Source organism: Brienomyrus brachyistius, chromosome 1 (assembly GCF_023856365.1).
Source record: "Brienomyrus brachyistius isolate T26 chromosome 1, BBRACH_0.4, whole genome shotgun sequence".
Taxonomy (NCBI): domain Eukaryota; kingdom Metazoa; phylum Chordata; class Actinopteri; order Osteoglossiformes; family Mormyridae; genus Brienomyrus; species Brienomyrus brachyistius.
Genome location: NC_064533.1, coordinates 43777277 through 43787743, shown reverse-complemented (window position 1 = coordinate 43787743; position 10467 = coordinate 43777277). Strand labels below are relative to the sequence as shown.

The following is a 10467-nucleotide window of genomic DNA, read 5'->3' as shown; positions in this document are numbered from 1 at the left end:
AGGTCTTGCGCTAAAGAGTTTGTTAATCCACGTTCACAGTTCTTTGTGTTTATACCCCGCAGTGGCAAACGGACATTCAAAATTGAAAATGCGAATATAATTTGCGCAAAACTGACACTTTCAGCTATATTCATACAAACTAAAATCAAAATGATACTGAAACATGACTTGTACTCATTAAATGGCTTTAATATATGTCGAGGGAAGACAACAACATGCGCAAAACGTTTAAAATGTTATTTTTAAACGATGTGACCAAAATCTGGTGTTCCACCAAAGCGGTTCCGGTGTAGCACAGCACCCCGTCGGAGATGATTTCCGTTTCTATACCTTTATACGGTGCAGTATTAACCGAAAATCATTGCGCCGAGTCAATGGGGCGTTTTACAACCTACAGCTGCAAACACACCGACTGCTAAACGGCGGTGTGGTCATGCTGTGTTAACAGGTATACTTCACTGGCTACCCGGCGTTAGCGACGATGGCAGCTGTCAGCATCACAGATCCGCTCTGCCAGCCTTGTTCATACGACGCTAAATTCAAAGGTAAGTCGTTACATCTTTCACTGCACACAAAGATATCTTAGGATCTACTTTATAATTTGATGCTGTGGTCATTATTACAACCACGGACTTTTTAAATTAAAGTTTATTTTGTAAGCTTGTTCAGTCAATCACAATTATTCCTCATCACGTTCTTATTTTATTTATCCTTAAATTCGGATACTGTTTAATTTAGCATTATTTGCACAGCTCAACACAAGCGTTCTAGGTTATGTCTAGTACCACCACTGATATTAATAATACATTATTATTGTATTTAATAATAAGAACATCAATGACAATAATACATGTATTTATACAACAATAACACCCATTATTACTTTGATTATTCTATGATTCACGTAAAATAAAAATTTGTAGTGAGGCACATAAGAAAAAAAAAGTATCAATGTACTGACTGACCTTAGTGGCTGGAAAAAAAACTGCTTTTGTTTAAAAGAACTAAATACTACATGTTTATTGCATTTTCTTTTTGGAATGCATAAAATATCTGATCCTTACTATCCAGGTGACTGAACTTAGGCTAAATGAATTGTCCCGGTGAGTTTTCAAGAAAAATGAAAATGTCATCTGAGCTGAGTTTTCTTCGTATTAGACTTTGTGTGTGATTATCTTGTAACCAGTGGAGCTGCATGTAAGGAAGCCGTTGTTGCCTGTGCACCTGAGCAGCGAGCAGGTAGGACTGGAGATGCTGTGTCTCTGCAGCCAGCTGGACCTCCTGATCAGGGCCCAGGTGAGGCAGCCAGATCCGGCAGCCAGATCCGGCAGGTTATGCACCCTGCCAGTAGCTCATACGTTTTAATGGACAAATGGATCGAGGTGCCAGTGTTGAGTCAAACCCACTTTTCTCCAAAATTTCCCCCAGTTCCAAGAGCAGCTTAATCAGGACCTCAGTCCAGAGGAATCAGACTCTTTTCAGCGCGAAGGTGTGTGCCCCCCTCCCCCCCCTCAGCCCCCACCCATAACCCTAACACCTCGTTGCTGTGTTGTAAGCACTGCTCCTGGTGACCTCAGATTCATGGACATTCATATTGCCTCCATACAGGTGCTCAGATCATAGAGCGCATGTATCTGTGTCTAGAGCACTTGCCAGGACCTGCACCACTGATGGAGGTAACTTCTCGATACCTTGCTGTCCATCGCTCTAGCTGAAGATATTGTTTAGCTTTTCTATACAGTTTTGGTGTCCAATGAGTTCAGGAGAAGTGAGTCGCACTGCATTTTACTCACCAGGACTACTTGGATGCAGTAGGATTGTCTGCCATGTTCCCACGGGTAGAAGTCTTCATTATACACGGGAGCCCGGTGGACATGCTGGAGAAGCCACCCATGGACGGTGAGGAGACGGACGCAGTGCCGGCTGCACATTGTTGAGGTTTTTGTCCATCAGATCTGAATCTCTTAAAATTGTTTGCATAGCATAAGCTTGGGCAAACCCAGACTGCCAGATGCTGCAGACATGCCCAGGACTTCACTTTGTGAACCACAGAGCAATCCTCAAATTCATACCAATTTATTGAGAACCAATAAGAGATGTCCCACAGATTTAGCGCATTTAGCTGATAGCTCACTGTATGTTGTTAAGGAAGGTGTGAATGAAGCTGGAATATCCCCTCAGCACAGTCGTGTCCCCGCAGACTACTTTCCTCACATTGCCAGGCTGAACCAGATACTCGTTCTTAGTCAGCAGCTTGAGGATGACGTGAAGCACTTGGGGAGCCACAAGTACGTGGCCCACCAGCTCTCCGTCCTTTATGTGAGTGACTTCCCTTTATAATATCCATAATGCTCATAATACATATGCTGTTTTCATTTGCTTCTCCTGACCGGAAATGTGTCTGATGACCCACAGCAAGTTCTCAGCACCTTCAAGGGCATCATGCCATTATCAGTGCTGAAAAGGGACATTGAAGCCAACTTCAAGCAGTTGAAAATGGCCCTCATGACAGATGAGAGTTCCAAGCAAGAGCCCCTGTTGCCTGCCCAGTATGTTAACTGGTAAGAGGTTGCACAGAGTGTAGACGTCACACTTATGGTGGGCTTAGCTGGGAACCTGGTGGGCTTAGCTGGGAACCTGGGCCAAAGTGAATTAATTAGACTGTCATGTAACATGCAATCGAGTAACATCACATGCAGCTGAGTGACGCTTTGGATAAAATCCCGATTAGGTGAATTCTGAACATAGGGGTTCATTTTGAAAGTTGAAACCTGGAAGCAGTAGGAGAACACCTCATTCTGATAAATGATTTGATGTAAATGCTGTCTGTGAAATTACAATGAGATTCTATTTGATTATTATTTAATCATTAATTGACTTTGTACTCAGTATGTTTCATCCCTTAATTGACTGCTACACTGGGATTTTAAACTCTTTGCAGGATACTGGATGTGACTCACTGCATTATCTCTTCTGTCTTGTCGCTTCCTGAAGAGTTGACTCAGGACCTCAGCGCGGCCATGCGCTTCATCTCAAACCTTGCATGACAGACGCTGCACGCCTCTCTGTTTACTCTGCGACACTCAGACGTATCATTTCTCTTCATCTGCATGTGTGATGTTTCTGTGTTTCTTAACGTGTAAAGTATATTTATTCTAAAAAAAAGATGGAAACAGTGTTAGGTTTTATTTGTAGTATTGTGCAAACCAAGTTGTTTGTTAGTATAGAGTTGTAATGATATTCTAATGTATGTTTCATGGGGTGTGATTCAACATTAAAATCGGTTATTTTGTATAACTAAATCGATTCTGCTTAATTAAAATGTGACAACTTTAGCTGATACGCCGACCTTGAACTTCCACATAAGAACTCGCCTTATTTTAAGAACTCTATGCATTGTTCCATGGTTTTGACAGTTATAGTTTAACTGAAGTAAATTGTTTTGGACGGCGTATTTTCATATTTTTTTACACTACATTATTAATCACTCATATTTATTCGTAGCTCTTTGAATTGAAAGGATTTTTATTTGTATGACATCACAAGTATTACATTATTTCATTAAAATAATACACTTTTCGTACAATTTTATTAATTCATTATATATACTATTGTAAAAGGAATTAACATTTTGAGATCGTCCATAATATATAATGGTCGTGGAACAGCAGAGAATAAACAAAAATCTATTAAGTCCGCGTTAATATGCGAAGCGTAATTTACCGCAGCTCCCCCAGAAGGACCCTGCTGTTCGGTAGATTCACCACAAGGTGGCGGACTGCGACGATCTCCAAGTCATACCGATGCAAGCGGAAAGGCCATCGGTCTTGTATAAGGATTGTTTATTTACATTTCAGCATCCTTCACTCTGTGAGGTAAGGCCATTTCTAAAACTGAAAAATAATCCATAATTTTATAATATTACGTGCTTTTGAATTTAATAATAATGCATACAAATGTTTGCAGAAGCTGTACATAAAAATTCCACGAGTAGATACCTCGAAATCAGATCGACGTACCTTTATCTTATAGCACATTACGAAATTTTGATTCGTAATGTCAGTTGCGGCGTAAAGATAATGGTGGGTGTATATGTATTTTAATCACTTCTACGCTAAAGCGCCTAACTTGCGCTGGTGACAGAAAATTTAGTTCTTATTCTCCCCAGACCTGCTCTATGGGGAAGTGGGTGGGCGAACTTAGATCTGGACGAATGAACAAGCAGGTAAAATGACTGACAAGGCAGGTTGTCCTCTCACATTCTGGCATTTTTGCCAAAACACCAGTAGCTACATCCCGTTCGTTTTTTTAGCTAAATAGCTAGCAGTGCTTAGTAGCCTATTCGCAAAGGGCGACGCGCACGGACCGTCGCGGTTTGCAGCTCTTATTTCTACACTTTAATTACCGAAGCGGTAATCCATCTTTTCTATTGCACGTCGTGATGAGAGTGTGCCGGCACTCTGGACGCTTGCGGGCTCCTCTCCTCTCTGTTGGGTCCCTGGGGTTTCAGGCCCTTTCGGTCGGGAGGAGCGACTCCACAGTTCTCTTAATTGCCACCGCAGAATATTTGTAGACCATAGATACATTTTAAATTGTATGCCGACGTTTCTGTGTGGCTGTGTGTTTGTAGGTAGGTAACCTACAAACAAGAAATGACCTTTAGACATTTTATTTAAATTACCCGCGGCTATGAAGTGGAAATGTGGATAAACGTGTTTTATCCTCCCTGAAATGCAGGGCCGGGATTTCGCAGCCTTATGCACCGGGAGCTTCTCTGTTATCTAACTAACACACCCAAGTTTGCAAATCACATCCATGCGAGTCAGCTAACCCCCCCCCCCAGGCACCGCGATCTGAGCGTAAGTGGCTCCTAATAACTTTTCCTTACGAGGTCGCGCGTCCGCGGCGTTCCCTGCGGAGTCGCCGCACATGTGGCACCATGTCTCACTATGGAGAGTCAGAGGCCGCTGTTCTCACAAGTTGAGCTACATATCGAGACTTGCTATCGAGCCTTTCTGCGCATGTGCAGTTCCACCGTTTTAGGATTAGGGTGGGGTTAGGGCTACCGATTAGCACTACGGTATACTAACTCGACATGCCCGTAAACTTGTCACACAGGTTGCACCTGCCGCTTCCCCTCCCCCCTTTTGATGATCTTAGTGTCGGTAACTGACAATCACAAAATCTACCGAGGGACCCCCGATGGTCAACAAAAGGTACCCCCCCCCGTTTGAGCACCTACTCCTTGAAGTTTGTGCACGTAAATGGTGTCATACCATCTTTGGGGACTGGTCACTTCAATAAGGTTTGTTTCAGAAAGGGGACACTTACAATAAGATGTTCAACACTATTACTACTATACTGTATATCCGTCTTTGTAAAGAGAGAAAAATAATACAGGTCGTTATTGAAGCATTAATCAGAAGGACATTATGAAACAAAAATCAACTTACGAGTTGAATTACGGCTCTTTATTTTACATGCAAAAATGATCATATGTATAGTGCCCTGCATAATGTGTCCTGCACTGTGAGCGCTGCCAACAGGAGCCTGAGCTCGAGATGAATGAATGGGCGTCTCGCGGGGATCCTCGCGCTGCCCGCAGTCATACGTGCCGCACTCGCGCGGCCACAAGTCTGCGGCGTCTGACGGACGTAAAGTCGGTCAGTCGTAAGTCACATAGATCGTAAGTCAACGTAAGTCAAATGTGACGTTTTATTATGCTACATCGCTATTTACACTGAAATAAGTAGTAGCGTCGTTAATTGTATTAGCTACAACCCCAACACTACTGAACTGTATGATAATCAGGAGTTTCCATTTCTCCTCCCCAGGTACTAATCTAGGACCACATTTCCCAAAGCAGCATTTGAAAAGTGGTGGAACTCCATCTGAAAATGATCTGAGAAGATATGATTGCAGGCCCAGCCCTGGCTTCCTGGCCCTCAACACAGAAGTAAGGCCATCTTGCTAGACATGGTTTGAATCCTGTATTGTGCATCCTGTCAACACATGATAAATGATCTATGTACCCTTAAGCATGTGTGATTTATGGAGCACTTGTTTTTCCACTTTGTGTTGCTGTGAGTGGTTCACTCAGCGGTCTGACCGGCCTCCAGCTTGGTCCTGTGGTCGCTAGCTGTGGTTTGTTCCTCTCGATACAAACGCAGGGTGCCCACAGAGGTCTGCCACGTCGGCGCTGATTCTGTGATCTCTCTCTCCCCCCCCCAGCCAACCCCCCGTCGCAGATCTAGGCTCTTCTGCCTCCACGCATCACAACTCAGCGGGAGTGACAAATGAAAATCGGCAGCAGGGCACGGTGCGTAGGACGTGTCATTGTCACAGACCTTGGACAGGCTGTGGTGTGAACCCCTTATATGAAATGATTGAGATGGAGAGCTGTTTTTGCCATTTTGAGGGCCGGTACATTGGAATGCGTCTTTTCGCATATGCCAGCTTCCTCTCACTTGACAAACACACTTGAGAGTGAAGCTTGGGTCTACGTCCAATAGTCAGGCTATTCATCCAGCTGGAGCATTTCGGGTGGTTAAGGTCCTTGCTCAAGGGCCCACGGGACTTTTCTGCCGAGGGGGGCGGGATTCGATCCAGCCACCTTCCAGCACAGGCACAGAGGCCTGACCTGCTGGGAGACAAAGCACTGTCGTTTAGTGAATGGAACCTCAAAACAGGAAGATTGCTGTCAATGCAGAATCACCTCTGAAGCATCTTTACAGCTTAATTTACCAATGAAGGGCAGTTATACAGTAAAACGTGGTTGAACCCAGGCTAGTATGTTTAACTAGTATGTGCTAGTACATGTGAAATGTCCAGGTCTGTGTTAATGGTCGGACATGTGTGGCGTTCAGAGGGGCAAGCGGAGGCTGCGGGAGAGGTCGGAAAACGCCAAGCGCAGACATTCGGAGCGAAACCTGGGCAGTGCTGAGCGGCCTCAGCTTGAGAATGGAGATGTTGAAGCAGTTACTCTGTTTGAAGTGGTTACCATGGGAAAGAGTGCTATGCAGGTAAGTGGACCCGCTATTCCGCCCTCAGATGGGCCGTGAGGCTGCCTAGCTGTTCTTCATGCAAGTCACTGCAACATCACTACAAATTCTGTTGGACAAACTCCCCTAGTTACGATGGGATTATGTTCCGATAAAGCTTTTGTAAGGCAAAAATATCGTAAGGCAAAAATGCATTTTAGCGCAGTTCACCTAACCTAGCAAACATCACAGCCTAGCCTAGCCTACCATAAACATGCTTAGCACACTTACACTTTTTAAAAAAAAAATGTTATAATAGTGTTGAATATCTTGTGTAATTTATTGAATAATGTACAGAAAGTAAAAAATATTTACCCATCACAAAGTTGAAATATTGAAATATTGTAACACGGACCATTGTGGTTTCACAGGGTTGTGGGTTTGATTCCTGTATTATGTGTGATCTCTTTTGGCCTTGCATCCCTTCCATTTTGGCCTGGAAAATTGATGGATGGACATTCAGAGCAACACAGTTATCTACTGTTTAAATTGATTCTTGAGAGCTGCTGACGGTTTATGAGGTTAAAGGCTTCTTTTCAGCTTAACTGTGTGCCTACAGGCTGTAGTGGATGATTGGATAGCAGCCTATCAGACAGACCGAGAAACCGCCCTCCTGGATCTCATCAGTTTCTTCATCCAGTGCTCAGGATGCAAAGGCAAGCTCTCCCTGATCTTCCTGTAGCACACCCTCCCTTCCTGGTTCTCTCATTACTTTCCAGTAGCGAGCAACAGGCAAATTTTGAGTTGTGCTGCGTGTCCCTTCAGTACAAGTGAGCTTGAACCTTGTATCTCTGTCACAGGGGTGGTGACAGCAGAGATGTTCCAGTGCAAGCAAGACAGTGACGTCATGAGCAAAATGGTGGAGGAACTGGATGAGGTAGAAACCTTATTCTCCTCATCTATTGTCAGTGTTTCCATGTTTGGTATGGAAGTTATTCTCATTGGTCTTGATCTGTTGCAGGGGTCTGGCCTGCAGTACAAGAAGTTTCTTGCGTTTCCTTGGATCCTGACGGTCACATGGCCTTTGGACATGGTATTGCTGCCACAGAATATTATCTTTTTTTTTTACATTATGCATTAAATGCATCTCGTCTTTAAAAGATGAGCTGCCAAAACATTTTTGTAAATCTAGTGCAGGATTGGGTGGGTGCGTTAACAGTATATGTAGTTAGCATTCAGTAAGGGTGGTCTTTCTCTCCTGCCTGCTCTTCCTTGTGGACTCTGACTTGCCTGTGTGTGTGGTTTCTGTGAGGGCGGTGGGGAGTACCCTCTGATCATGCCCGGCCCGTATTGGAAGCGCTTCCGCTCCAGCTTCTGCGAGTTCGTGTCCGTGCTGGTGGCGCACTGCAAGTACAGCGGCGTCTTTGACAGCTACCTGACGGACACTCTCATTTCTCTGCTGACCGAGCTGTCAGATTCCAGAGTGCGGGCCTTTCGGCACACCTGCACACTGGCAGGTACGGCTCCTCTAAGCCTGATGTGTCAGGGTCATATAGCAATTTTAACATTAGCCAATTCCCAGCTGTTAGCAGATTCCATTATTGATTGCTTGTGGTAATGGAAGACAGTTTCTTGGTGAGGAACCTAGTTAAAAATGGGATGCGGAGATGCAGTAGGGGATACATTGGCTCATTCACATCTGTATGATACTTTCCATCTGCCTGATCCCATTTCCTGTTCCTCAGCTGTGAAGCTGCTCACCGCCTTGATTGGCGTGGCCCTGAACCTCAGTGTGAGTGTGGACAACAGCCAGAGGCTGTATGAGGTGGAGAGGGCTAAGGCTTCCAACAGAAGGGTTGGGTCCCGGCTGGAGAAGCTCCAGCGCAAGATTGATGAGGTGACGGTGACCAAGTATGGCCAGCGCTGTGCCTCGCCGGGCACGTCGGCCCTCATTTAGGCTCTGCACTCCCTCTATGACAGTTTGGCTGATAACACTTTGTCATGTTTGAAGATAAGGAGTACATGGGCTGCCATGTGACTCAAGTTCTAGTTTCTGTGTTGCAGTTGCAAGACAAGAAGCTTGAAATGGAGAACATGATGGATGTGATTTTCAAAGGCATCTTTCTGAAGCGATATCGGTAGGGCAGAGTCTCCGTCCGTGGCCTCTGTCCGTCCATGCTGTGGTCACTGGGTCCCTGCGCTGACAGTCGGCCTCTCCATGCCAGGGATGTGATTCCGGAGATCAGAGCCATCTGCATGGAGGAGCTGGGAGTCTGGATGCGGCTGTACGCTCACATGTTCTTCAATGACAGCTATCTGAAATACGTCGGGTGGATGCTCTACGACAAGGTGCGGATGCTGCGCGAGGGTGGGGGAGCGGGTTGCAGCACCTCTGCGGTCTCTGGAGACTAAAACTTCTTTACGTTTTTTTTTTTTTGGTCTGAGTTACTTTCCTGCGAGTGATTCTGTTTCTGCCTCTGGGCTCAGTTAGTATGTCTCTGTGAGCCGGCGATGGGGAGAGTCTCTATGGTAATGCGGGGCCCTCTCTGAGTGACAGCATGGCCCGCAGCTGCCGCTGTCTGACTGCGACGTGTCACGCTGTCAGCACCGCTGAATAGCACCGATCCCGCTGCTTCCTGTCATCTTGCCAGCGAGGCATTAATGAGAGAGATCGAAGCTTCCGCTTTCTATGTACCTTCTGTGTTCCTCTGCCAAAGTGTCTGAGAGAACCTTTCAAATCCTGCCTTCATGGCCTTTTTCAGGACTGGGGGAAAAAAACAATCAAAACGTCCTTGACTGACAGGACAGAGTATAAAAATTTGTTTGCTTTTGGGTAATTGCTGTGGTTTGCTGTGAGGCTCTTTTAAACCGGGCATGGTACCTTTAAAACATTGATGGGTTAAATGTAGTTTTAAAATTAGTTTGTAGTCCTTATTGTGATTTGGTGTCTTGATGTTGTTACTAATTACCCACCCCTCCCCCCCCCACGACAGCAACCCGATGTCCGTTTGAAGTGCGTGCGGGGTCTGCAGGGCTTGTACGGCGACCCGCTCCTGATCCCCAAACTGGATCTCTTCACCAGTCGCTTTAAGGTAGCTCTCTTTCATTGTGGTGTTGAATGAAGGCTGCTGCTTATGCTGTGGTTTCATTCCCCCACCCCCCCTTGGGAAATCCTCCTGCTCTCAGCTGGGAGCGGGCAGCCCTTGGGGACCACCGGAGTGTAGGAGCACTCTGGGCCCGCTGATGCCACGCCTGAATCGGCGGGCAGGGGGCCAGCCGGGGAGAGCGGACCCATTAACGCGGCACTAATGACTTGCAGCTAGCGAGGGCCCTTGGGTTCGCCTGAGGCTCTGTAGCCCTTCGTTTGGGTCGTTAGCCTGACCCAGGCATATCATTACCCCAGAGCGCAGTGCCTAGAGCAGCGCACAGATTGGCATGGCTCTGCCAGAGTGAGCAGGGGGACAGGAGGGCTGAGCGAGGAAACTGT

General features: G+C 45.9%; 2 protein-coding genes across 8 annotated transcripts in view; both read left to right on the top strand.

Moving 5' to 3' along the window:
- The first annotated feature begins 315 nt into the window (after positions 1-315).
- si:ch211-218d20.15 (uncharacterized) lies at positions 316-3302 on the top strand. 2 transcript variants are annotated; one of them, XM_049010127.1, is made up of 8 exons: positions 316-545; positions 1233-1296; positions 1429-1489; positions 1609-1676; positions 1797-1899; positions 2201-2319; positions 2416-2561; positions 2942-3302. In XM_049010127.1, the coding sequence occupies exons 2-8, from the start codon at positions 1252-1254 to the stop codon at positions 3045-3047; spliced, it is 648 nt and encodes a 215-aa protein (XP_048866084.1). In that variant the 5' UTR covers positions 316-545; positions 1233-1251; the 3' UTR covers positions 3048-3302. The 2 variants fall into 2 exon arrangements, with proteins under 2 accessions (XP_048866084.1, XP_048866078.1); XM_049010121.1 differs by having other exon boundaries at positions 1187-1296.
- Positions 3303-3745: 443 nt separating this feature from the next.
- si:ch211-269e2.1 (cohesin subunit SA-2) overlaps positions 3746-10467 on the top strand; it is a 17971-nt gene continuing 11249 nt past the window's right edge. For 2 of the 6 annotated variants that reach the window (XM_049006171.1, XM_049006166.1), the window contains exons 1-12: positions 3746-3875; positions 5835-5956; positions 6232-6319; positions 6867-7022; positions 7600-7696; positions 7841-7917; positions 8002-8073; positions 8293-8497; positions 8726-8877; positions 9045-9118; positions 9206-9329; positions 9974-10072. In XM_049006171.1, the coding sequence (XP_048862128.1) occupies positions 5913-5956; positions 6232-6319; positions 6867-7022; positions 7600-7696; positions 7841-7917; positions 8002-8073; positions 8293-8497; positions 8726-8877; positions 9045-9118; positions 9206-9329; positions 9974-10072 (1188 nt within the window). In that variant the 5' untranslated portion in view covers positions 3746-3875; positions 5835-5912. Of the gene's footprint in view, positions 3876-4322; positions 4413-4469; positions 4631-4737; positions 4860-5601; positions 5697-5834; positions 5957-6231; positions 6320-6866; positions 7023-7599; positions 7697-7840; positions 7918-8001; positions 8074-8292; positions 8498-8725; positions 8878-9044; positions 9119-9205; positions 9330-9973; positions 10073-10467 lie in introns of those variants that run through there. The other 4 variants (XM_049006168.1, XM_049006172.1, XM_049006170.1 and 1 more) reach the window with 4 other exon arrangements.